We start from the raw sequence: 27,739 nt of genomic DNA on the forward strand, positions 1-27,739 counted from the left end.
AAAGAAATGGAGCTAGCTGAGGAATTAGATAAGTACCAGATCGACATAATAGGGGTGACTTGAAACAAAAAAGACCAAAACTGGTGAGATCTTTCTGAGCAATAAATACAAAATGTTATATTCAGGTAATGACAATCAAGGAAAAGAAGGAGTAGCCATAGTATTCAACACAAAATACGAGGCTAATCTTCTTGAATGGCAGTCAGTCTCAAGTAGAGTAATGTGGGTAAATATGAGAATGGGGAACTGGACAATGAGACTTATTTGTGCCTATGGTCCCAGTTCTACTAAGGTAGAAGTGGAGGAATTTTTTGACGCTTTAGAAAAAGCAACTGACACAATGAAAAAGGTAAAGTTGGTCCTTGTTGGGGATCTAAATAGCAGAGTAGGAAATGATTGTGAGACATACAAAAATATTTTGGGAAAATTTGGAGAAAAGAGCAAAGCTAATAATAATGGCAAATATCTGTTGGATTTCTGCTCAGGACATGGACTGGTTATTACTAACACCATGTTCCGACATAAAAATGTGCACAAATTCACATGGAGAGAAGAGGCAAGGAATAAGAAAAGTCTCATTGACTATGTTATTGTTGATAGTGATGTTTTCTCCCTGGTGCAGGACAACAGAGTGTACAGAGGATTTGAAATTGGAAGTAATCACTATTTAGTCTTGAGCAGGATAAAATTGAATTTCATATTGAAAAGAATAACATGTAAGAAAGTTTTAAAGCGAATAAAAGTTGAGCAGCTCTCAGATGTGAACTGTAGACTAAAATACAGAAAGATTATTGAAAAGAAAATGAAAGAGTTTGAAAACAGGAATCAAACCTTGGAGATTCAGTGGCAAACTCTGAAGGAAGCATTGATTGATTCTGCCAGAGAGGCAAGTGGTGAGGTTGTGTGCAAGGATAAAAAAATCAGAACTCCCTGCTGGACACAGAAAGTTAAAGAGGCAGTGAAGGAAAAGAAGAAAGCATATCAAAAGTTCCTGGCAAATAAGTCAGCTTTTACTCTTACAGAATACAGAGACAAATGTAAGAAAGCTAAACAGTGTATAAAACTAGCTAAACAAAAGTCATGGGAGGACTTTGGCAAGAATATAGAAAATAAATATCAAGAAGGTGGCAAAATATTCTGGAGGTTGTTGAAGAAGCTTAGGAATGGAGGAAAGAGTGCTGTAAAAGGAGTTAGAGATGATAATGGTGACATGAAAATGGTAGAAAAAGATATCCTTGAAGTATGGAGTAATTATTTTGAAAAACTGCTAAATGAAACAAGCAGTGATGATAGCACAGTGATAAAAAACACTGACCAGACATGCAGTCAGGAATACATATCCATACTTGTAATAAAATTAGTTTAATCCTTTATCCAAGTGTGAGCAAACAAAGTTTGCGCCTGAAGTATCTTCAGGACTAGGGTAAGGTGATACAACACCAACAACAAAAATAAACTTTCAACACCTTTCTCTAAATCCAGAGTAATTTATTAAAAAAGGGTGGCACACCATTTGGCAACTCCTATAGGTAGAGATGACCTGCTAATGCTTCTGCCTGGTATCTCCACCAGGGCCTGGCTCCCACTGAAGAGACCTCAATAAAGGTCAAAACTAGTCTGGGTAGTGGCCCTTCCCTTAATGCATAACATTAGACATATCCGCAAGGAGATGTGTTTTGCATTATAGGAGATACTGAGATAGGAGTGTTGGTAGCTTTCTCCACCTTTGCAACGAGTTGTCCTGGTGTTGTATCACCTTACCCTAGTCCTGAAGATACTTCAGGCGCAAACTTTGTTTGCATACACTTGGATAAAGGATTAAACTAATTTTATTATACTCTAACCAAGTGAAAAATAAACTTTCAATATCCATACTTGAAGTAGAAAAAGCCATCAAAGGCTTGAAATGTGGAAAGGCAGCAGGAGTGGATGATATTCGACCAGAAATGCTGAAGTATAGTGGTATAAAAGTCTTACAGTGGCTGCACTGCATAGTTCAGAAAGCCTGGACAGAGGGACGAATTCCCGATGATTGGAGTAGAGCTCTCATAGTACCCATATATAAAAAGGGAAATAAAACTGAATGTGAGAATTACAGAGGTATTTCCCTACTGAGTGTTCCTGGCAAGATCTATGCAAGTATACTTGAGAAACGGTTGAGAAGAATTGTGGAAGAAAAGCTTGGTGAAGAACAAGCTGGATTCAGGCCAAATAGAGACTGTCAGGATAAGATCTTCACTTTATGACAAATAGACGAGAAAGCATGGGAATATAACAAAGATCTGTATTTAAGTTTTGTCGATTTGGAAAAGGCATATGACAAGGTGCCAAGAGAGAAGCTATTCAATACGCTGCAGTTATATGGTGTCAATGGGGCATTATATCAAGCAATACTTAGTCTTTATTTGAGTTGTAAGTCAGCAGTTAGAATTGAAGGAAGTACAGGAAGATGGTTTAATGTTAAATCTGGTGTGAGACAAGGATGTACATTATCCCCTCTGTTATTCGTTATCTATATGGATCACATTATGAAGGAAAGTGGTATTAAACCTGATATCAAAATTGGAGATGTTAATGTCATCTCTTTGCTTTATGCAGATTATGTTATACTTCTAAATAAATCAGCTACAAGTCTGCAAGATTCTCTGACTAAATTGAATAGGTTGTAATAGATATGGTATGAAGGTCAGCAATAAAAAGACAAAGACAATGAAAATTGCCAGATTCATTGAAAATGTCAATCTCCTAAACTGCAGTTCAATCTCCACTGGTACCAATCAGATATAGATGACCCAAGGCTATCACTAATTAAGTAGTACACAGTGAAGAGAGATGGCTCAAATGTGCCGCCATCTCGTGATCCCTAACCCTAACACAATATATTTAATGTCTGAAATAATGTGGGTTCTACGGTCGATTTTCTTGAGTTTACGGGACGAAAAACCCGAGTTTCCGGGAGGAAAAACCTGCTTTCCCATGCCAGAAATCAGCTAACTTGGGAACCGGTGAATGAAAGGCTTAGAAAAATTTCCTCTAGTCGCTGACTAGACTCGAAACCAAGTCTTCCTTCGTGTGGCCAAGCGCCGTGGTATGCAAACGCCACATCCACTGAGCTACACAGGCACCATATAATGATAATAATAATAATGATAATAATCTTCCTCACACTGGGTATATAGCCTATTGTTTCATTCAAACAATCTTGACTATTTTCCATGTGTACTTCTCATGCTGTGCTGTTTCATATTCCATATGTGAAATCACTTCCTAAGATTGTCATTATCATCACTTCTAAAATTTCACATTGCTCCTTCATAAATGTAAACTCCACACCACGTTTTTTTTTTTTATATATGGTTTCCACCCATGAAAGGTCATTTGTAAACCTATAGGGCAGTGTTTCTCAAACTTCAGATAACCGTGTACCCCTTCCTAAATTTTCATTATTACCAAGAACTCCCTTATCAAAATAATAATAATAATAAATAAATAAATAAATAAAATAAAAAAGTGTATTTCGTTGTAAATGTCTATTTTATTTGAATTTAGATGTACATGTAAACAAAAAAATATGCTTTAATTTTAATATAACAAAATTGATTCATATAATTATTTTTTTATCAGTTGCTATCATATTGTCGTGATGACCTTTTTCCGTCATGTTCTAAATCTATCTAGTTTCAAGTCACTTTTATGAATAATACAACTAATTACGAAATGATCACCGATCCAAAAGTAGGGAAATTTATATTTATACTGCGCCACCCTATTCTTAGATTAGTCTATATAAACAGTAGGATCAGTTCTAAATTAAGTTAGCAGTCATCTCATTAGGCCGAATCATCTATTATTATTTTTACTTGGGGTTCCCGCAAGATTCGAATGTTTATGAACGGTGCAATAATAAAGAATTCAGGCAAACACAATATTTAGATCAACAAAATAAAACATTTAATATATGATATGGTTAACGAATACAAAACTCTATTTAAAAATGGAACTATACAATTAACTTAATACAACTTCTTAGGTCACTCATTCCAATTCAACGTTCTAACTTTCATATACAATTCACAGTCTCAAAAACACAATTCTTCTTATTTCAAGTTAATATAACAACTTCACATTTAATCAGTCTTCACAAATCTATCAGCTCAATGTTTATATTCACAGCAGGCAATACTCTATGTAAGCAATATTCCAAACAAATAAATTCCGGTCCTTGAGCATCGGAGATATATCACAGTTAATGCTAGAATAGACAAACTTATACAACTACTCTTACCAGACAAATTCTTCAATACATCAAATTATTGAGAGAGCACTTATGAATTAACTTAATTAACATTAGCGGAACACACATAATAAAAATTCTCCACAGTTTAAACTGTATTACTGTAAGTCGCACTTCACTATTCCAAACAACAGTAATTAGGTACTAATATCTTTTCTTGTTCGCTTTTCTCCAAGTAATCAATATAACCTTTTCCTAGGGCAACATAGAATTAAAATCGTAATTCAGATTAACTGGAACTAATCAGAATTTTCGCATTGACTGTCCAGTTTCCTTTTATCTGATTACGACATTAACCTTTCTTCATAACGACAGCTGATTTCACTTATAATATTAAACTTTATGATTCACTACTTATTGGTTCACTTCCGAACACTATTTTCATAAATTTCTGCCCTATGGATTCTATAATCTTGGTTCCGCAAAACTCTCTCCTCCCTCGCTTAATAATAATTCTTCTCTACCTCTCTGTCCTATCTCTGACCTTCCTTCTCTCTCTACCCTTCTATGACCTTCACTCCCACCTTACGTTCGAACGCCACGTTCTACTCCACTCGTGGTTGTTTACGCGTGCGTTTCCATGACAATAGACTAAGCGTAAACATTTCGCTAATGTAATGTATGCTCTTTTACTACTACATTTGTGATTACATAACATTAAATATTTTACAAATAAGAACAACATAATATTTAAGCTACTTCATCAACCTTTCGATTACGTATACAGTTAAATATAAAAATACACTTTACGTTACATCATATATTTTTGGTTATACAAAATTCTATACATTTTATTATTTTATAAGTTAATAGTAGGTCAGATTTTGAGTAAATATTTAATTAGTAATTCTCAATTAAGGACCAATAAATAATTTTATATAAGTCATGATTAATATTTAATAAGCAATGTTAAATGTGAATGAAAAAAAAATAAATTACATAACATAGCTTCATTCACAATTTAACATAGGCTCACCCTTTCTTTGAAAAATTTTTATTATAAGAAAAATTTTTCTTTTGACACTAGGCTCCTTTTAAAAAAAAACTGGATTACATATTTCCTTTTCGATTTCTCAAGTAATACCTAGTTTTACTGAAACTTGGTTCCTTATTATGTTTTGTGCCTTTATTCTCTCTCACATTATCATCAATTCTCTTATTACTATTACTATCAAATTCTGCATGTCTTCTAAGTTTGTAGTGTAGGATTCTCTCTTTTGAATTAAATTCACATTTTCCATTATTAGAATTAGGTTTTTGTTGTCTCACAACTCTGTGGTTTGTTCTACAATATAGATTAGACATTTTACCAAAATTGACTTCAACCTTTAGTTTGCTATTAGTGGTAACTTCTGATTTGGGCTTTGTCACTACTACTTTTTGTTCATCAGTAAGAAGAGGAGTATCAGATTGAATGTGTACATGAGAGTTATTACCACTATCTCTATTAGATGATTGATTCACAGCTGATTTTTCTTCAGTAGATGGTCCTGATTCAAGTGGCAATCTAAACCGTTTTGTTTGATACTTAGTCCTATCACAATCATGAATTTCATTTCTTCTGATATATCTCCTTTTGTTCATCAGGGTTATTTTCTTCTTAGAAAAGTCACAAGAAAATTGATATCTTGCTAGGAAGTTTGTTCCCAAGATAATGTGAGAATCTAGATTGGAAGTAGTGGGGACAACAAGTAGGTCTTGCCACACATACAGTCCAAATTCTGGCAGGTATATTCTAGCTCGAACCTTTTCATATGCCATAAAGTTTGAGTCTGAGAGAGAAGTAATCCTTACAGGTTGTCTAAGTTTGGTAATGTTATTCCTTAACTTATGTCTTATACTTTGGAGATAGTCCTTTCTAATAGTTGAAGCATTACATCCAGTATCTAATAAAATACTACACTTAGAACCTAGGATTTCTCCTCTAACTGTCATCATTCTTTCATTAGGTGCCTGGTGTTTCTGAATTCCATTATTTCTTCTGTGGGGTTTGTATCCAAACTTTGAGTTCCATCTGTTGTTATAGTAGTTATCCTTGTTATGGAAACAGTTCCTGGCATAATGTCCAATTTTGTTGCAATTGTAACACCTAAGAGGATTTCTTTGCTTTGTCTCTGTCTTGGATTGAGGGATAGCAGACATTTGTTGTCTAACATCATTTAATCCTCGGATTACCTCATCTAGGCTACTTAAAATAGGTTGACTTTGTTTTTCAACCTCATGCTTGATCATCTCATTAATATTATTTGTAGTGGGGTTTTGATTTTCTTGAGATCTCAAAGTAATAGCTGATAACTGTCTCACAACTTCATTAAGACTATCCATTATTGGCTGATTTAACTTATTCACCTCCTGGTGAATTAAGGATTTCACTTCTGTCATCAGTTTCTTGTCCAATTGCTCTTTACTCTCTGTCACATAGTTTACACTACTTGATTTTTCACCAATATTCTTTGCTTTTCCTTTTTCAATTTTACTTCTCTTTTCTATTTCTGATTGGTTGAATGAACTATCAGTCTTATTCACAACATTCACAAGACTTACATTGGTTGAGGGATAAAGGTCTCCTAGTATTTGTTCTTTTTCCTTAACACTTTTGAGACACTCTTCTAAAGTAGAAATTTTCTTCTTGTAGGCTGTTTCTCTTAATTCTTGCCTAACACCTTGTCTAAATTGTTGGAACACAGCCCAATCTAAGTGAGGTTTATCTTCACCAGTAACATTCAAACTGTTGGCCAATGTTAATAATCGATTGTAAAAATCAGTAACAGTCTCTTTATCCTTTTGAATAATCTTCTGTAATTTCCACAAGTTAGGACCTACACTTCTAAGTTTACAAAATTGAGACAATAAGGTGTCTTTAAATTTGGAATACTCAAACGTTTCTCGAAGTATTGGAGAAGAATGCAAAAATGTTTTTGCTTTACCTACCAATTTACTTCTAATTAAAACTAGCAATTGAAAATCAGTCCAACCTGCAATTTCTCTAAGTTTTTCAACATAGGTAAAGAAAAATAGCACATCATCTGATTCTTCACCCGAAAATTGGGGAAAAACTTGTTGCGGATTTACCGTACGAAAGAATTCACTGTCGTTCATTTCAGAGCTTGATGTGACAGCCATAATGATTAATAAATTACTATCTCAATTAATACAATCTTTCTACTTTAAAATAAACTTTTATCTTTGCCTGAGTCCAAATTATAACCAGTTCACTGTGATTTATTTAATTTCACTTTCTAAAATTTCAGGGAGCACTTCTTTGATTGTTATCACTAAAACTAAATTCAATCTCTTAATTTATAGTTGTTAAATTTAATTCCTATCGATTAAATCACATCCTGTCGGCTGCGCCATTTGTCGTGACGACCTTTTTCCGTCGTGTTCTAAATCTATCTAGTTTCAAGTCACTTTTATGAATAATACAACTAATTACGAAATGATCACCGATCCAAAAGTAGGGAAATTTATATTTATACTGCGCCACCCTATTCTTAGATTAGTCTATATAAACAGTAGGATCAGTTCTAAATTAAGTTAGCAGTCATCTCATTAGGCCGAATCATCTATTATTATTTTTACTTGGGGTTCCCGCAAGATTCGAATGTTTATGAACGGTGCAATAATAAAGAATTCAGGCAAACACAATATTTAGATCAACAAAATAAAACATTTAATATATGATATGGTTAACGAATACAAAACTCTATTTAAAAATGGAACTATACAATTAACTTAATACAACTTCTTAGGTCACTCATTCCAATTCAACGTTCTAACTTTCATATACAATTCACAGTCTCAAAAACACAATTCTTCTTATTTCAAGTTAATATAACAACTTCACATTTAATCAGTCTTCACAAATCTATCAGCTCAATGTTTATATTCACAGCAGGCAATACTCTATGTAAGCAATATTCCAAACAAATAAATTCCGGTCCTTGAGCATCGGAGATATATCACAGTTAATGCTAGAATAGACAAACTTATACAACTACTCTTACCAGACAAATTCTTCAATACATCAAATTATTGAGAGAGCACTTATGAATTAACTTAATTAACATTAGCGGAACACACATAATAAAAATTCTCCACAGTTTAAACTGTATTACTGTAAGTCGCACTTCACTATTCCAAACAACAGTAATTAGGTACTAATATCTTTTCTTGTTCGCTTTTCTCCAAGTAATCAATATAACCTTTTCCTAGGGCAACATAGAATTAAAATCGTAATTCAGATTAACTGGAACTAATCAGAATTTTCGCATTGACTGTCCAGTTTCCTTTTATCTGATTACGACATTAACCTTTCTTCATAACGACAGCTGATTTCACTTATAATATTAAACTTTATGATTCACTACTTATTGGTTCACTTCCGAACACTATTTTCATAAATTTCTGCCCTATGGATTCTATAATCTTGGTTCCGCAAAACTCTCTCCTCCCTCGCTTAATAATAATTCTTCTCTACCTCTCTGTCCTATCTCTGACCTTCCTTCTCTCTCTACCCTTCTATGACCTTCACTCCCACCTTACGTTCGAACGCCACGTTCTACTCCACTCGTGGTTGTTTACGCGTGCGTTTCCATGACAATAGACTAAGCGTAAACATTTCGCTAATGTAATGTATGCTCTTTTACTACTACATTTGTGATTACATAACATTAAATATTTTACAAATAAGAACAACATAATATTTAAGCTACTTCATCAACCTTTCGATTACGTATACAGTTAAATATAAAAATACACTTTACGTTACATCATATATTTTTGGTTATACAAAATTCTATACATTTTATTATTTTATAAGTTAATAGTAGGTCAGATTTTGAGTAAATATTTAATTAGTAATTCTCAATTAAGGACCAATAAATAATTTTATATAAGTCATGATTAATATTTAATAAGCAATGTTAAATGTGAATGAAAAAAAAATAAATTACATAACATAGCTTCATTCACAATTTAACAATATGCTCTTCGCTACCATTTCAGGCTCGCAATGTACATTCATATACGAAGATTTACGAGTGATCGCCCGCGAATTTGCAAACTATTCAAATGAAGCAGTTATCACAATTTGAGTAGGAGAATTCATGCATAACATGATTTATTGAGAAATATATACATTTAAAATAATTATGTTTTTCTTAATAATGATACCATGCGTTAATGATGCATAGCCAGAAATTGCTACGTACCCCCTGAAGACCTTTCACATACCCTATAGCAGTGTTTCTCAAAGTGTGGTATGCATACCACACTTTGAGAAACACTGCTATAGGGTATTTATACCATGGATGGGCTAAGTATTTTTTTCTACTTTTATCAATTTTATATATATATATATACATATGTTAAAGATACCAAGCTATTTTAAACCTGGTTTTACTCCATTTCCCAAGTAAGCAAACAGACAAGTCATGTTTGCGCCTGCAAGTGTTGCAAGTCTAGCTGACCTTGCACGTAGTGCAAGACCAAGGCAACTCATGGTAAAAGTAGAATAAGCTCTGATCACTAATCTTAATATGTACCCTTAATGCAAAGCACATCTCCTGGAGGAGATGTATGATGCTTTGTATTAAAGGCAAGGGGGCCACTATCCAGACCGGTTTCGACCTTTATTGAGATTTCATCAGTTGAGCCAGGCTAGAAAAGGTAAAATACTTTCTACACACACACACACACACACACACACACATATATATATATATGTATTTTTTTTTTTTTTACATAGCCCAGAAATTCTGCTCTAGAGACCAAATATGGAACTTTTTCAAGCTGCTTCAGGCCTCCAATAAGTGGAACAATGGGCTCACACCGGGAGATAAAATTCATCTCCCACCTGAAGGTAATCACAAACATCTGCACCCATGGTGGGATTCAAACCCTGCAACCTTATTTGGAGAGCAGATATGCTAACCACTCCACCAACCAAGTCTTAGGTCACTGTATATCATGAACCTTCTACCAAAATCCTTCCTGAATCAGAGGCAAAGAGGCTGTTTTGGTTATGTACAAATTATCTGATGATGTTTTCATGATATCCAATACTCTCAGACCTTGAGACCCTCTCTATCCCATACTGTTTTTAGTAATTATTCCTCAGTATCTGTATGAAATCCATTTCTTTACCTCTATGTTTTTTCTTTTTCTCTTTCCAGTTTGTGTCTGCCTAGCTAAGCCCTTCCTGTTGATTGCATATCTTCTGCTGTCATCAGCAATAAGCCTTTCTCTATCCTGAAAGAAATTGCTTGCCAGCAGCCCTCACTATTTTGTGGAGGTCACCTCAGAATACTGAGCGTGATTAGATGAGAACTGGTGCTTTCTAGCCAATCTCACCATTAGTTATATATCTCTACATTTTCTTTAATTTCCATGTCATCACAAAACTTAACATTGCAGCCTATGCATAAGTAATATAGGTGCAGTGTGATGAATGCCATATACAATGGAGCAGCTTCATTCCAAAGTGCAAAGTTTTACATTTAGCTACATTGAACTTCTGTCCTTGAATTTATACTTCACCATTCAGCAGTAATATATCTGATAATTCTTCTCATCTTTGTTACTTCAAACCATTTGCAGTATCATTTATCTATAGGTTGAAAAGCAGTGCATCTAGCAGAACGCTTGTGTATCTTACTTGCCACCTGGTAGTGGATAGGGATGGTCCAAAATATTGAATAAGGACTTGTGGACCAACACGGCCATAAGGGGCAATCATCTTGATTGTAAGGGAAATGGCACTCCCATGATCCCCTAGCTGGATCTATCCTCTTCTTCCTCTACTTTGAGGAAGATCCACTCACCTTAATCTTTCCAGTAAGGCCCTATCGGCCAACTCTTCTTATTTTATGACCCTTATGGTATTAGAGTATTCGAGAGCTATGAGGTCTTTCTATTTCTGGCCTACTCTGTCCCTCCCCCCTATAATCTACTCTTTCCCCTTCAGCATACCCTATTTCTCCTATGGGTTTAAATCTGGAAGAAGGCTAGTTCAGAAGCCTTAAGGTTGCAGTAGCAGCTCTACCACTGGATTATCCATCGCCAGGCTAGTCACCTGACATGGAGAACATTAATCTACTTTTAAGCCAACAGAGAAAGGTAATCAAAATTAAGCAATTCAACGATGACTTCTAAGGCCGGAACAGGCCACTCTAGACCTAAATCCTTGGCATGATGATGATTTCCATAAACGCTGCTCCTCTAGCACCAACCATTCCTTCACCATTGAGCCTGTTAAACAATGAGCAGCAGTTGCCCAACATCTTTTACAGTTCAGCTGCATACTCACTAAATCTGATTTCATGTTGCTACTTATGCTTCTTTTTTTTCTAGAACAGCTTTCCTCATGAGTTGTTCTTTAACATCAAGAAAAATATCTATAGTTTCCTTCTTCCCTACCTCAACTTACATCCTACACTACTAGGTTCCACTATCTCTTTTGTGTTGGATTGATATATTAAAAAAAAAAAAAACCACAGGTAAACTTTTTGGGATTTCCACTTCCTGTTTTGCTAGCCTCTTCTCATATTTTGTTCTCTCTCTCTCTCTCTCTCTCCCTCTCCTTATTAGACCTGTCACATTCTGGTATGGTTTCATGTTGCTACTTATACTCTATTTGCCCCTCAGGAATACAGTTGCTGTGTGCTAACTTCAAATATTTCTTTAAAAAAGAAAAAAAGAGAGCCTTGTTTAAGCTGAAGATGAGTTAGCAATTTCTTATGGAGGTGGCACCATTTTTCATCTTCACACAGACTAGCCTGAGATCATACAAATTCAGCCTTGAACACTGGGGCATACATTGGGCCTTGATTGTAAAGTATTAGTTAAGGATTGGGGAACTGGATCTGGGGAGTTACATAAGAGAAGATCTGTATTGGAGACTGAGAAAAATATTGGGAACCTGAATTTAAGAGTGTTAAAAATATCATTATGCAGAATAGGAAGTTGCTATGCAAGTTAATGTGAAACTTGTTAATAATCTGGGTTCTGTTCATTATGGCTTGTATTCCTCTATATCACAGCCAATTCTTTACCTACTTCACTAGCCTGGTCATATTTTCATTTATCTTTCCTTATTAGACTTGTCACTTTCCAGACTTCCATTTCATAATCTTCAAATTTAGTATTTGAAGATTAGAAATGAATAATTTTTCATAATCTTCCTCAATTTCCCTTTCATTAGACCAATTTAAGGAGTGCAAAGGGACAAAATGATTGAAATTATATATTTGGGTAACTGTGCTCTCAATTTTTGATTTAGGATGTACACTACAATATGTCCTTGTAGTTCACTTTTGGTTCAATAATTTCATTTTTACTGATAAAATTGACAATCCACTTCAAACTGATAACAGTAATTTTTTAATGAATGGATGGGATTTAATGAAATTTGGTATTTTGGATCTTCATTAAAGTTTATCAAGTGATTTCATCATGGTTTCAGTTGCACCATTCATCGTAGTAGAATTAGACACAACAAAATCCTGCAATAATATGTAAAGCAAGAATGGGTAATAACACACTATCATTTTTGTCACTATTTGTACAGGAGAATTACCATTTGCTAGAATTCTTTGAATAATGTAAAGCTGCTGCAGATTATGTTGATTGTTGAAAAAAAAAAAGCAATAGAAACATCGACAATTCAAAATTCAACTCTGAATAGTTTCAAACTAAAAGATTTTAAATAATTAACAGGAATTGTTGCAGTGATGTGTCTTTAATCAGATGTGCATACTGCAGTGTAGCATGCACATTTTTATGCATGTTTGATTCAAGGACTTATTGACAAAAGATTTTTTCCCATTATAATTACAGTTTTGATTAGCAAAATAGTTTGTATTGATGGTGGTGATAATACATAATTTTCTTTCGTTTTTTACTATAATTAGATTGTTGGCAATATAATTAATAATAATAGTAATAATTCCTTTGTGATTTGATGATGGTTAATGAAATTTGCTCTTTATGATTACCATTAAAATGTGTCAAATCATTACAGTTGGCTCAGTTGGTATTGACAATACCCTTCAATTGAAAAACCTAGTTTAAAATCATGTCTAGGATGCAAAGAACCTTTAGAGGGATTATCTCATCTGAAAGTTAAGTTATTATTATTATTACATGGGCATCTCCATGGAAACTGCAGGCTTAAAGGAAGGCCCTAAACATTTCACCATTCACCAAGCATGAACCTATCTTTGGACAATATCTGCTGTGCTTTACTTTGAACTCATTTACTGGCAACTTGTTCCACTCATTCACCACTCTACAAGCAAAAAATCTCTTCCTCGTATCCTTGAATAGTTATTCTATCATTCCCATACAAACCCTTAAGTAATTTATATTTCTCTATTATATCTCCTCTTTTCTACCTATCAACCAACTTCTGCAACTCATAAATCTTTAACTTATCCTCATTAAGAGCATTTCATAGCCATGCTACCATTTTGTTCACTTACCTCTGGATCCTCTCTACCTCTTTATTCCTTGTGCTCAGATCTGATCACCAGGGTCTCTCAAGGAATGAAAGGTAGAGAGGATCCAGAGGTAAGTATCCAATTCCTGTTATTAAAATATCAAAACTATAACAGTTAGTTGGTTGTTTGCAATTACCAGAAATAGCTCAGGCTATGAGCTTAATGCATTATGTCTGTAAATTTGTGTGTGTGTGTGTGTGTGTGTGTGTGTGTGTGTGTGTGTGTGAGTCTGTAAATTTGTGTCTGTTTGACCTCACAAAACTCACGTTTCTGTGAGGTCAAACCCTGCTGCCTCTGTATGAAACCAGCCAAGGCCCTTATCTGGCATACTTAGCTGGTCTCATACATTAGCCTCATAGCATGAGCTACTTCTGATAATTGCAAACAACCAGCCAACTGGTTGGTTGGTTACATATTGTTGATATTTTAGTAAGAGGAATTGGATAAAATTATGCCTGCAGTGACATGCCAAAAAATAGCTAAATAGCTTTAGGTTCACTAAGTCCATTTGTGATAATAAATGATGTTAAAAAACTGTTATGAAATTCATTTTTTATGAATGTCTGCAATGATCTTTTATTTTTTATTTTTTAAGATGTTATGTTACTTTAGCTCAGGCTCTTAGTATGAGCATGGGAGGATCACCAACAGGCCCAGCTGGTACTGGAAAGACTGAAACAACAAAAGATATGGGAAAAACTTTGGGAAAGTATGTTGTGGTGTTCAACTGCTCTGATCAGATGGATTATAGAGGATTAGGAAGGATATTTAAAGGTAATATCAAGTAAAGTTTGACAAAGTTGAAAATTCATCTCAGAAGAGCTAATTGATTTGTCAAAAATGACTGTATATTATATATAAGATAAATATATCCTTCAGATTAACAGTAGTAAATATTATCATGACCATTACAGAATCATATATTCTGTTCTGCCTTTACAAATACCTATCATGCTAACCTTACATAAATTTAGCCAGTCATCCCATCCATCTATTCTTGCATCACATTCATTCCTTCTTCTCCTCAGAAATAAAGTAACAGATTTCTCTATTATATTCTTAGAAATCTTCTAAGTCCCTTCATCTATGATTTTCTGCATGATTTGTTGCTCATCCATGTGAATAAAGACAGTTTATGCATTGCATCAATTAAAAAATGTTGTATATATTTCACTTATTCAGATCACTTCTTTTCATGCTTGTGAATAAAATTCCATAGTTCATACTCCAGCAGCTTCTGGTCATTACATGCTGACATGTTCCTGATATTGAGTTTAATATCTTTTTTCCTTTTTATATTAACTTCACATATGTTAAGAAGAAGGTGTCGTTAGAGAATACTACACAAAGAAAGCTGTAGTTCCTTGGGGGGGGGGGATATTACACAGATAGCTATAGTAGTTATTAGGGAAACACTATATAAAGACAGCTATTTCTTGGGGGGGGGGATACTACATGAAGAAAGCTGTAGTTCTTTGGGAACGGTGTGTGAGGAAGTCTTCTAAAGAGCACAGGAAGATGAATGAAAAATGACTACTGTAGTTGGATTAGGAGGGATTTTTTTTTCCATATACAAAAAGTTACAAGACCTTTGGGAGGGTGGCAGAATGGGAGGAGAAATATTCCAAAGAGAAGTAGATGGAATGAAAGAGGAGGCAGTAAAGTTGGTTTGGAAAGTTTCAAGATGGACTGTAAAACGATGGTAGTTAGCAGTGGTTCTTATTCTAATGATTTCGAGGAAAGTGAATGAATAATAGTAGCCCATTCAACAAAGCACTCTCCATTAAGTATCTCTAGAAGAGGCACAAGGCAGAAACTGAACATCTGTGTGAGAGGGACTGAAGTAGATATGTGAGAGAGGGACTGACCTCTTATGTATAGAATTGAGCAATCTTAAATAGGAATTTGGTGTGCTACCCTAAATATGAGAGCAATATGCCATCGTTGAGCAGATTTAGGATTTGTATAGAGTTACTAGTTGTGAAATGTGAAGTAGTGTCCTGTGTGAAAAAATTTTTTGGTTGCTACAGAACTATAATGGAAATGTATTTGTGCCATGAAAGATTGGAGGTATAGGTCAGTATAAGAAGAGAAATCGTGATCCAAAATAATCCAAACATGATTATTATATCGATAGAGATCAGAAAGAACTGAATTTTGGTGGCATTGAAGTCTGAAAGGTTGTCCTTGCCACATTGGGGTATAGCGAGGAGATTGGAGTTCAGGGCACTGGCCATGTTGGATCTTGAGGATTCTAATACTTGATCGCTACTCAAATGAAAAGGAAGAATGAAATGTATTGTCATCAGCAAAGCCATGGATAGGATTGGAAATCTCTGAAGGCAGGTCATTTATATACAAGAGGGCTGAAGTTAGACTGTGATAAACCTTGATAGCAGCTTTTTGTGAATGATATTTTTTGGAAAGTGGAAGAATGATGGAAACTAGTTCAGTAGAACTACAATCATGAAATTATCTATAGAAAGGAGCACAGAAATGGAAAAAATTATGAGAACTGGAGTGTATAGTCATAATATTTATAAGAAAGTGATTAAAAAAAATAAGGGATCTGGTAAGAGATTACTCTTTTGTGGATGGAATCCCATTTTTCCTTTTATGTTAGGCTCAATTGCCTGTCACAACCCAGCAACTAGGCTTCATGGAACCTAATTAATGATGGGATAGTGCAACTAATCCTGCCTATATTGTTTTCTGTATCAGTCAAATGAATATATTCTCTAACTTGTTTGTCTGTCTTGAAGGATCAATTTCCAGGAGGGAAGCCCCCTCCCCCCATATGAGTACCTCATCTTCCATTGAAAAGCCCTTATAATGGTTCTATCCAAATGGAATTTGAATCCAGGACTTTCCAAACAAATGAAATTTTCATTACTGGCTAAACTATGGAAAGAAGTGGGCATTTTAAGGAGATTATTAGTACACCAGTCAAAATGTTTGAGAACAGTCTTCTAAAGCTGCAAAGGTTGGAATTTGAATGGGAGAGGGAATAGATATCCAGGCAAGAAATAGTATCTTGAATGGAAAACTACATCAAGTTTTTTGGATGCTGAAGAAGCCACAAATGTGATGTGTTTGTGCTAGAGAAGGCTATTAGTATATATATATATATATATATATATATATATATCAGTCCAAGAAGAAAAATGAAATCTTGTCTGAAGATATAACCATTATCAAAGGTAAGAGAAGTTGAAATAAAGTTTTTCCATAAGAAAGAAAATATAACTCCATTGAATTTGATAAGGTTGTTATCCCCCCCCCCCCTCACTAATGAATAGCAGGAGATCAGTATTTAAGGCATTGGTTTCTTTTTTTTTTTTTGAAGATATTAAAGATTTGAAGTTTAGAAAGATTTGTTATGGTGCAGATAAGTGCACCATGATGAATGGTATGTATGAAGCGTATATTCTATTTTATACATGCACTTGGACTACTCCTACAGAATAGTAGTCAGTTTCAGTTCTGTGGGATATGAAGCCAGATTGAGGGAATACAACTTGCAGAGCCTTGAGAATAGAAGGAGACAGGATATGATCAAGATGTAAGTTTGTGAGGGATTGTTATCAAATTCATATGGAGGAAATTTTTCATAAAGTAGAAGGAGACACAGGTAGAACAAGAGAAGCCATCCCTGGAAGAAGATAAAGAGGATGTGAGCAAGAGACACACACACACACCACACCTGAAAGTGTGCGTGTGTGTGTGCGTGCGTGCGCGCACGCAGAAACTCAATAGGTTTAAGGAACAGTTCAGTGATCTCTTTGCATGACAGTGTGGATCTCCTGCAACGAATCTTTTGACTCCATCTGATGTTAACAATAAAAATGCATATTCAAAAGGAAGAGTGTGCATTTTTGATACTGAGGCAACTGATGGGAAGTCACCAGCCTTGTTGTATAAGTAGCTCATAGCTAAGGTACTTTACACCGAGATTACCAGTCTGTTTCAATTAAATTATACTAGATGAGAAATTATATATTTTAATCCTTTACCCGAGCATAAAAAACAAAGCTAATATCTGCCATTCAATATGTCAAAGTGTAAAGTTATACACTTTGGGATACAAAAACTACAGGCTATGTATTGAATAAGCAAAACAACAAGAAATTGTTGGAATGGAATGAAAAAGTTTAGAGGACATATTGCAAAAATGGGCAAAATATCTCAAGGCATCATGTGGATTAAGAAACATGCTAACAAGCAGAGATAAGGAAGAGTTATATACAGTGGTCAGCTATAAGGGGCTCGCACAAGCCCTTTGTTAAATTTTTCTCAAATTTGTGATCCCCTTGTTCTTCTTGTTTACTTTTTTATTTTTTCAAAAAAAAATTTTGAAATATATTAAGTGACAAACCCATATGGTAACCTAACAAAAATTAGTCTCTTTGACAGTGTATAGATTATTTGGAATTATTGTTTCTACTCCTCTATAACGAATGCGCCCAAATTTGAAAATAAAATAAGCGCATGTGCTATCTTTACCCTTCTTCCTACTAGTAGCCAATCGTATGGTAAAACCAGTAGGCAATCAAATGTTCGTAAAACTGTCATCAATGGGTTGTTCCACTGGACATTAGTTCTGTGTTCATCAGTACACTGATGTATAACAATTGTTTGTGTTTAAAATTTAAAAATAATAATAAATTTAAAAACTGTATATTCAGCAAATTTTATTTTTATAATTGTAAAAGTATTTTTACCCATGAAACATGAAAAGACAGTCAAATTTATTACATATTTTTGGGAAAGAAATAATAATGAAAAGTGATTCTGCTGATTCTACTGCAGTTGAAAATGAAGGTGAAGATAATATGCACATTGATTCAATGAATATGCAACAAGTTGGAGGAGAAAGAGAAAATCGTTTACCTGATTGTTGGAACAAGAAGCAAGCATCATATTTCAAAATGCAGTATAAGTGGTTAGAAGTTAAAAATGGTAAATTAGGATGTCATGTTTGCTCAAAATATAAAAACTTAGGTATTGAAGGAGAAAAAAAGTTGTCACCTATCAAAGGAATGGGTAGAAATGAAAATAGAACCAAATGGAAATACTACAGACTCAAGAACTCCATCTTTGCATAAAAAGTTATTATTATTATTATTATTATTATTAAAACAAGACTTCATGGAGTCAAAGACTCATCTAGGAGGTCCTTTTATCTTACACACACATCTCATCATACCGTGTCTTAAACACATTCAAACTACTCGCAGACACCACGCTCTCAGGCAAGGCATTCCAATCATTCACAACTCTGCACGAAAAAAACCTGCCTCTCACTCCCTTACTCACACCCTCCTTATACAGTTTCCAGGGATGACCTCTGGTTCTCCCCTGATCTCCCACTATTCTCTGTAGAACTTCTCCAACATTGATCCTATAACAACCCCTTACCAACTTGTAGGTCTCTATCATATCTCCCCTCTTCCTTCTCTCCACAAGACTCTGCAAATTACATCTTTTCAATCTTTCCTCATACTCAACATTCCAGAGGTCAGAAACTACCTTAGTCATTCGCCTTTGGACCCTTTCCAACTTCTCTTCATCCTTCTGAAAACCCGGTGACCAAATCTGGGCACAATAGTCCAAGTGTGGCCTAATCAAAGCCTTATACATTGGAACAAGTATCTCCCTACTTCTACATGTCAGTGTCCTCCGCATCATTCCCAGAAGTCTTTGTGTTGTCTTCACAATTTTGGCGATGTGTCCCCTAAATTTTAGATCCTTATCCACTATCACCCCCAGATCTCTTATTTCATCTACTTCCAACAATATATTCTCACCAAGCATAAATTCTGCATCCCATCTTTGTTTTCCAAATTTTAAAACCTTACATTTTGCAACATTGAACTCACATCCCCATTTGCTTGCCCAATCACTCAATTTATTCAAGTCTTCTTGCAAGGCCACAACATCTTCACTACTCTTTATGGTTCGTCCCAACTTTGCATCATCTACAAACAACTGAATATCTCCATCCAAATCTTCACCAATATCATTAATATATAAGTTAAATAGCAACGGCCCCAAAACAGACCCCTGAGGCACTCCACCAGTGACCCTCCTCCTCCTGGATATTGCACCCCCATACACAACCCGCCGATACCTATCAGATAGCCAGTCTCCAATCCAATGCACTAATCTAATATCCAACCCCATCCGCTCCAGTTTGACTGTCAACTTATCATGAGGTACTCTATCAAAAGCTTTTGCGAAATCCAAGTATATTACTGTGTATCCTTCTCCTCCGTCCAAGGAAGCAGTCACTTTATTGTAATAAGTAATTAGATCACTAAAACATGACCTCCCCCTAGCAAATCCATGCTGTCCATCAAAAATTATACCATTGTTGTCAACCCAACTCTGGATCCTAGTTCTCACAAGCTTCTCCAACAACTTAACCACAACACCTGACACACAGATAGGCCTATAGTTTGATGCTTGAGTTCGATCACCTCCTTTATGAAGTGGCACAATCTTGCCCTCCTTCCACTCTTTAGGAACTTGACCAAGTGCAAGACTCGTATTAAAAAAATATGTCAAGGCAGGTGTCAACTCTCTAGCACACTCCTTCAGAATACATGGTGATATATTATCAAGTCCCACAGCCTTATTTACATCTAGTTTACTCAACTCCCCAAACACCTCTTGCTCACTTACAGTCAGTCTCTCCTCCCCATCATCAACTGCTCTTAATCTCTCCATGAAGTCACATTCACAAGATTGAAAGATCTTTATGAATTGCTCATTAAGTATCTCCACAACACATTCTGCAACAGCTGTCTTTATACCATTTCCTCCAATCAATGTCATCCTTCCATAATCATTCTTTCTTTTGCTGGCTACATATCGAAAGAACTCCCTAGGATTCTTTTTGGCTTCATTAGCTAACTGCTGTTCATACCTCTCTTTAGCTACTCTCACCAACCAAGTCACCCTCCTTGCCTGGTCTTTGTAGACCTCATGAAATTGGTTACTTCCACTTCTCTTATGCTGTCTCCACAATGCCTTTTTTTTCTGTATTGCATGCTTAATCTCTTTATTCATCCATCTCACACCTACCTTATTTAACCTTCTCACCCATGGTATACATTTAGACATTGCATCTACTAAAGTTATCCAAACATAATGAATCATTTGCTCATAATAAAATCATAAAAATAAATGAAGAATGTAACAAATCTAAATTTAATTGACAAACTAAATGAAAAGAAATTTTGATAACTTCAAAAATGTTTAATTTTGTTTATTGTTTGGTGAAGAGAAACTTACCAATGTCTGATTTACCAGATTTAATCGAGCTGCAAATTAAAAATGGTATTGATCTAGGATTATCATTGCACTCTAGATTATCAGGAATTAGAATAGTTGAACATATTTCTAAACAAATAAAATTAGAAATATTCTCCAAAATAATAGAAAAAAATTGCAAAATTTCTATAATAGCAGACGAATCAACATTATCGAAAATAAGTGTTTTAATTATTTACGTACAAGTGGAGCTCACTGAACCATGTATGATTTTTGTAGATCTTGTAGAACTAGAAAATACCACTGCAGAATGTATACATGCTACTATAATTGCTACTTTAAATTCATATGGATTTTCTGATAACGATTTAAAAAATCATCTCATTGCATTTTGTTCTGATGGAGCTAGTGTAATGTTAGGAAACAAATCAAGTGTTGCAATCAAACTTCTACAAAAATTTCCCAACATCGTGATTTGACATTGTGTAGTTCATCATTTACAATTAGAATTAGACGATTCAATAAAAAAATTAAAGAAGTAAATCATTTTAAAATATTTATGGATAAATTATATGCTTTTTATCATCAATCACCAAAAAATCAACGAGAATTAAATACGATTGCAAAAGACCTTGGTATTGAAATTTTAAAGATCAGCCATGTGTTTGGACAACAATGGGCAGTGTGCAGTTTACGAACGTGTGGAGAAATTACCCAGCTTTATGCAAGCATTTTACGTCGAACGATAAATATAAGGGCTTTTTAAACCGACTTCTCAATTTGGAATTTTTAAAAGATCTAGGATTAATGATTGATATCCTACAGGAATTATCATATTTGTCAGAAGCTCTACAAAGTTGTAATATAAGTATTATAAGGGTTAACTCTCCTTAATCGTGTGAACAATTAATACAATTAATGATTTTAAAAATTCTGTAGGTTCTTATGAATCTAAAATTGATACCATGTTAAAATCAAAAGAATTTGAAGGAATAGCAATTGAAAGCAAAATCAGATTTCACAAACTACTGTGAGAAACATTACTAAACTCTCTTATAACATCTTTAAAGGATAGATTAATGCAGCAAAATAATTTTAAACTTAAAAATGAAAATTATGAGGATTTGTTGTTTTAAGGATACTTGCGACATAAGACTGAATGATATAATCACGTAATCACAAGAAAGATATTTATTTAACCAAATATTTCGGTCTGGAAATAGCAGACCATCGTCTGCTATTTCTTGTAATACCACCGACGATGGTCTGCTATTTCCAGACCGAAATATTTGGTTAAATAAATATCTTTCTTGTGATTACGTGATTATATCATTCGAAAATTATGAGGATTTGGAAGATGAAGAACTGAAAAACATTTTAAATGTATGTTATCCTGAAACATTGAATATGGAAGAAGTTACATGTCCGTGGTTAGAAGGAGAAAAGAGAATAAGATCTTTAAATTTTATTTTGAAATATGAAATTAAAATTAACGATTTTAGAGATTTAGTGGAAATAGCTTTGACTGAAAAGTTACAAAACGAAATTCCCAGTACTGTGAAAAAAGCCAAAGTGATTATGGCAACAATTGCAGTTTACACGCTGAAGCCAAACGAGCTTTTAGTGTGATGAATAATATCGTAACGATGAAGAGATCTTCTCTCACTATAAAACATATTTTGGATTTAATGACAATATATATAAATGGGAAACCCTTGAATGAATTTAATCCGAATCCCTATGTCAAATCTTTTCTAGAAAATCATCGCTCGGCTATAGATCCTCCTAGAAGAAACACAAGACGTGAAGGAGGAAGGAAATAAGGTGTGACAGCTGTTGTCATAAGTATTTCCTTAAAGTAATTGTTTATAAATGTTAACCTGTAAAGAAGTGAGTTTTTTCTGGGTAAATGTGCACCAGACAGTGAGTTATTTTTTTTCATGTAAAATCGTCTCATCGTCTCGAAAGTGATTTTATTAAATAAAATATTATAGTTACTGTTACTACCATTTTACAAATAAGAATTCACTTTTGGTAATCACATATAAATAAATAGGATTATAAAATAATGCCCTTTGATTGGTACTGTTGATTATCACTTGAAGCATAAAAACAAAAGAGAAATATAATGTATTTCAGTATTATTGTGTTTAGATAATATTTATTTATTATTTATAGATTGTTCATCATAAAAACGTCTATTGCAAAAAACAAAAAAAAATTATTTTGTTTATGAAAAAATGCGGACTATTGCATATGTGCGATTATAGAAGATTTTATTCTTTTTTATTTTGATAGTTAAAAAATGTTTTTCTTGTGTAAGATAAATTAACATAGATGACTGTGTGCAAATATTTCATGTTTAGATCCTGAAATATTTGTTTAAAAATGATAGTCTTTACAGGTTGATTGTCCCCTCATTCTTTTTGATTGGCATTTGTACACAAACTGTATTAATAAAAGTTTTGTGTGAAATACGACTTTTTTTGTTCAATAATGCGAGCCGTTTGTTAAAATTTCCATAGCTCACCACTGGTTATATATATATATATATATATATATATATATCTTTCTCTCTCTCTCTTTCTCTTTATAAGACAGTGATATATCTCATCTGGACTATTGTGCACATTTTGGTTGACTGGATTTCTTGGAGGATATGGAAGTGGTGGGGTATTAAAAAGCAAGTTCCCGAAATGTTGAACTGACTTGTGGAGTGCTCACTATAAGCATGTTTTGTACATTACAAAGTTTAGCTAATAGGTGGAAAATAAAGAATATGACAAAAACATATAAGTTACTAAAAGAGTTTTATATAGTAGATGCTAAAAAAATTTCAAATACATGACTAGAAAAGAGGAAGTTGTGTACTTACTGTGTAAAACTAGGTTTGAAGAGTAGTAGCACATGGCACTGATATGCTATAAGTCTTGTAATCTTTCATTAAAGAACTTTGACTTTTACATACACTCCTCTCCCATCTCTCCTACAACCAAAACACAGGATCAGAGCAGGAAAAAAAAAAAAAATTTCTCTGCAGATATTAACTCCATGCTAGTTTCAAATCTTTCATTCAGCTAGTTACTTTCATCTGTTCTCCTAAAGATCAACTGTTTCCTCTTACACATCCTGGAGTGTATAACGTTCCTTGTACCTTTAATAAATTTAGTTTAATCCTTTATCCAAGTGTGAGCCAACAAAGTTTACGCCTGAAAATATCTTCAGGACTGGGGTCAGGTAGTACAACATCAGGTAACTCGTAGAAAAGGTGGACTAAGCTAACATCACTGCTATCTCAGTATCTCCCATAATGCAAAACACATCTCCTTGCGGATATGTATAATGTTATGCATTAAGGGAAGGGCCACTAAACGAGTTGCCTGGTGTTGTACTACCTGACTCCAGTCGTGAATATTTTCAGGCACAAACTTTGTTTGCTCACACTTGGATAAAGGATTAAACTAAATTTATTATAGTCTAACCAAGTGAAAAATAAACTTTCAACATCTTCCTTGTACCTGCAGTTTAGCTTACTTTGGACCGACTCATAGATCAGTTAACATCCACCTTGAAGAACACAAATTGCATTTGCAATTATCTGTTTATCTGGTAAGTGGGAATTGGCAGACCATGCTCTGGATACTTTCCTCCTTTCTAATATTTATATATTAATATATTTATTTATATATTTATATTTCCTCCTTTCTAATATTAATATTAATATTTTCCTCCTTTCTACACAAAGGAGGAAAATATTAATACTACATAGAAGTCATTATAGGTTTGAAGACCCTCCCAACCTCAGTGAGTATGTTTGCATTAATTTTCCAAAGATATGGGAGACCCAATAATCTGACTTTTCCCAATTAACATGATGGTTATCTGGACCATAGAAAATGCCATGTAAGGGCGTGTCACTGCTTCAGTTACAATTTGAATTGTTTTCAGTGATTTAGTTGAGCACCTGTGTGCTTGTCACAGTTATAAATGTGTTTTGAAGATGTTGGGTAGAAATCCAGTTGAATATTAGTAAGTATAATAATTGCATATTTTCCTCTCATGTTGTTGTTTATGTAGTGAAGCACTATTATGAATTTTTCAGGAATGCAAGAGCATTTTGTAAACCTTTTTCATCTTAAGCCAAGATTACCAGTCTTCAGTAGTGGCAACAGAAATATTTTTATTCTGGAAACGCAGGTTGTTTTTCTTCACAAAACATAGACTCACTTCTGAACACATTTGGTAGCTCAACTTAATACATTGTCCTCATAGTTATAACCAACTTGTTAATTCTAAATAACTCTTTTTCGATTGTTTTTTATTGGAAGATATCTTGAGTTCCTCTTCATAAATTTGAAATTGTCCAAAGTCAGGTAATATCATTCAAGTTGATGATATCTGGGCTTCAGAAACCGATGTTTCATGAGATAGATGCTATTACTTGATGAACAGTGCACACTTTTGTAAAGGTTGTTTAAATGAACAATCATATAAATCTAGCATAAGTGACCTCTTTGTTCAAAATTGCTATTTCTAACTCTCCATTTCAATGTAGGTTCAAATATTTTTATAGCTTCAGCTAGTTATTTAAATTGCAGTGCTCTCTAATATTATATTTCTAATTGTTTTATTGTGTTATTTTAAAGCAGAGATTAATAGGAATAAAAACCGTGACACTTTGAACATTGACATGGAGGAAGTAAGAAACGATTGGTATTATGTTGATTAATGATCATGGTGTCCAAATTATTAGACCTTGCATAACTTTGGATGCAGCCCATGGAAAGATTCAAAGAACCTCACATGGTTGCTCTTGATTGCAGACATTTGATCAAGTTTGGAATTGCAGCTTTTTTTCCAAGCTACCATCTTATCGTCCCCACTCTACCATTTGTGAGTGGATTACCAGCTCTCTGTGCTTTCTGTGTGGTTCTTTATTGCATATTATAGTAGATGGTTCCCTCTTACCTGTTTTTCCATCAATATTGAGGTATCCAAGGCTCTCTGCTTTTTCATCTACACTCTTCCTTCTATACTTCAGAGGTGATTTTCTCTCACTAATATCCAATCTTGTTCATAGCTCTCATGATGAACTCTCCATTCCTCTTCATCATTAAGAAAACCTTGAAGCTTTAGCTGGGTCAAGCTTCAAGTTCTTCTATGTTTAGTGCCATAAACACTAAAGATAATTTAGTAAATTTTGATGTTTCCAAAAACAAACCTGCCTTATTTTCTGTAAGAAAGTCCATGTCTCACTCACAATGCATTGCTTTTGATAACATTCTTCTCTCCAAAGATAAGTTTTCTCTTCTTAAGCTGACTTCACATCTAGCCAATCCGGTCATAAACACATCACATCCATATCTTCAGCTTCCAAAAAATTTTGGTATTCTGTTTCTAAACATTACTTATCTTCTGCTCAACTACTAACACTGTAAATCCCAAATTCAGAATACATTCAGAATTCAGTCTTAGTACATTGTTCTCACATCTAGGGTAGTGAACCCAAAACCTCCCTAAGAATTCTTGATGATATACAGAAGACTACAGTCTGCTTAATAGGTGACACTCCTCTACCACAGACTCCCTTTAGTCACTCTCACCATAGACACTATTTATGCATTATGCCTTTTCTATTGGTATTTTCTTGAGCATCACTCCACTAAACTGGCTGCTGCCAATCTTCCACTTTCTTCTAATTATATTAAGAACTAGAGCCACTACTGGTCAACACCAATGCACTGTCCAACTCCAAACACAAACAAACTTCTCATCATTTTCCTTCATTCCAACCATTCCTGTTCTTTGGAACATTCATCCCCCACCCCCACAAACAAATACTATTTTTCCCAATAAGTACAATCCCCACCTTTTTTAAGGAATATAATAATAGATGACTTCTTTCTCCTAAATCTATTGATATAGTCATATGTCACCATTGTGTTATAGGTCTCATGATGTTCCATGTATCTGATCATTATATAAAAAAATATATATAGAAAGAAATGTACAACTGATAATGTTATTGAAAGAAAAATTCCCACAATGCCATTTTTATTTGATAATAAAGTAAAACAAGAACTTCTGATTGTTAAATCATGCTTGCTGAATCCAATTTTTAAATATTTTATATAGGACTTGCTCAGTCTGGGTCATGGGGATGTTTTGATGAATTCAATCGAATTGATCTTCCAGTATTGTCTGTGGCAGCACAGCAAATTGCCATTGTACTTTCATGTAAAAAAGAAAGGCGACAACAGTTTGTATTCTCAGATGGAGATGTTGTTAGTATGAATTCTGAATTTGGTATATTTCTGACTATGGTGAGTTATTATCATTATAGAGTAATTTTATTATTCATAATTTTTGACATATTCACCCTTTATTCAAGTTACAATTTTTGAATACATTCATTCTGAATAAATTCAGATTTCATAATCACTTTTAACGGAATATATTTGATTAAAGGTGATTATGAAAGCCAGTCTTCTGAAGCTGGCATGAAATTTCCTCCCGAAAATTCAAGTTTTTTTACTCTTGTAAAACAATTACACATTCACAGTATACTTGTTTCATAGCCTTAGCTACCTTATCAGTAAACTGTAAAACAATATTTTGCTCATTCAGAAAATTAGTCTCGAGCATACTGGTTCATCACCCCAAAACAGTC

At 34.1% G+C, this 27,739-nt stretch overlaps 1 protein-coding gene across 1 annotated transcript in view; it reads left to right on the plus strand.

The window, feature by feature from the left end:
* LOC150110257 (dynein axonemal heavy chain 5-like) overlaps positions 1 to 27,739 on the plus strand; it is a 972,373-nt gene that overhangs the window by 381,454 nt on the left and 563,180 nt on the right. Inside the window, exons 34-35 of the mRNA XM_090394637.1 lie at positions 14,390 to 14,568; positions 27,205 to 27,392. Coding sequence (XP_090250763.1) covers positions 14,390 to 14,568; positions 27,205 to 27,392 — 367 coding nt within the window. The remainder of the gene's footprint in view (positions 1 to 14,389; positions 14,569 to 27,204; positions 27,393 to 27,739) is intronic.

Source organism: Typopeltis vanoorti, chromosome 1, assembly GCF_054136105.1.
Source record: "Typopeltis vanoorti isolate ZY-2024b chromosome 1, IOZ_Tvanoo_1.0, whole genome shotgun sequence".
Taxonomy (NCBI): Eukaryota; Metazoa; Arthropoda; class Arachnida; order Uropygi; family Thelyphonidae; genus Typopeltis; species Typopeltis vanoorti.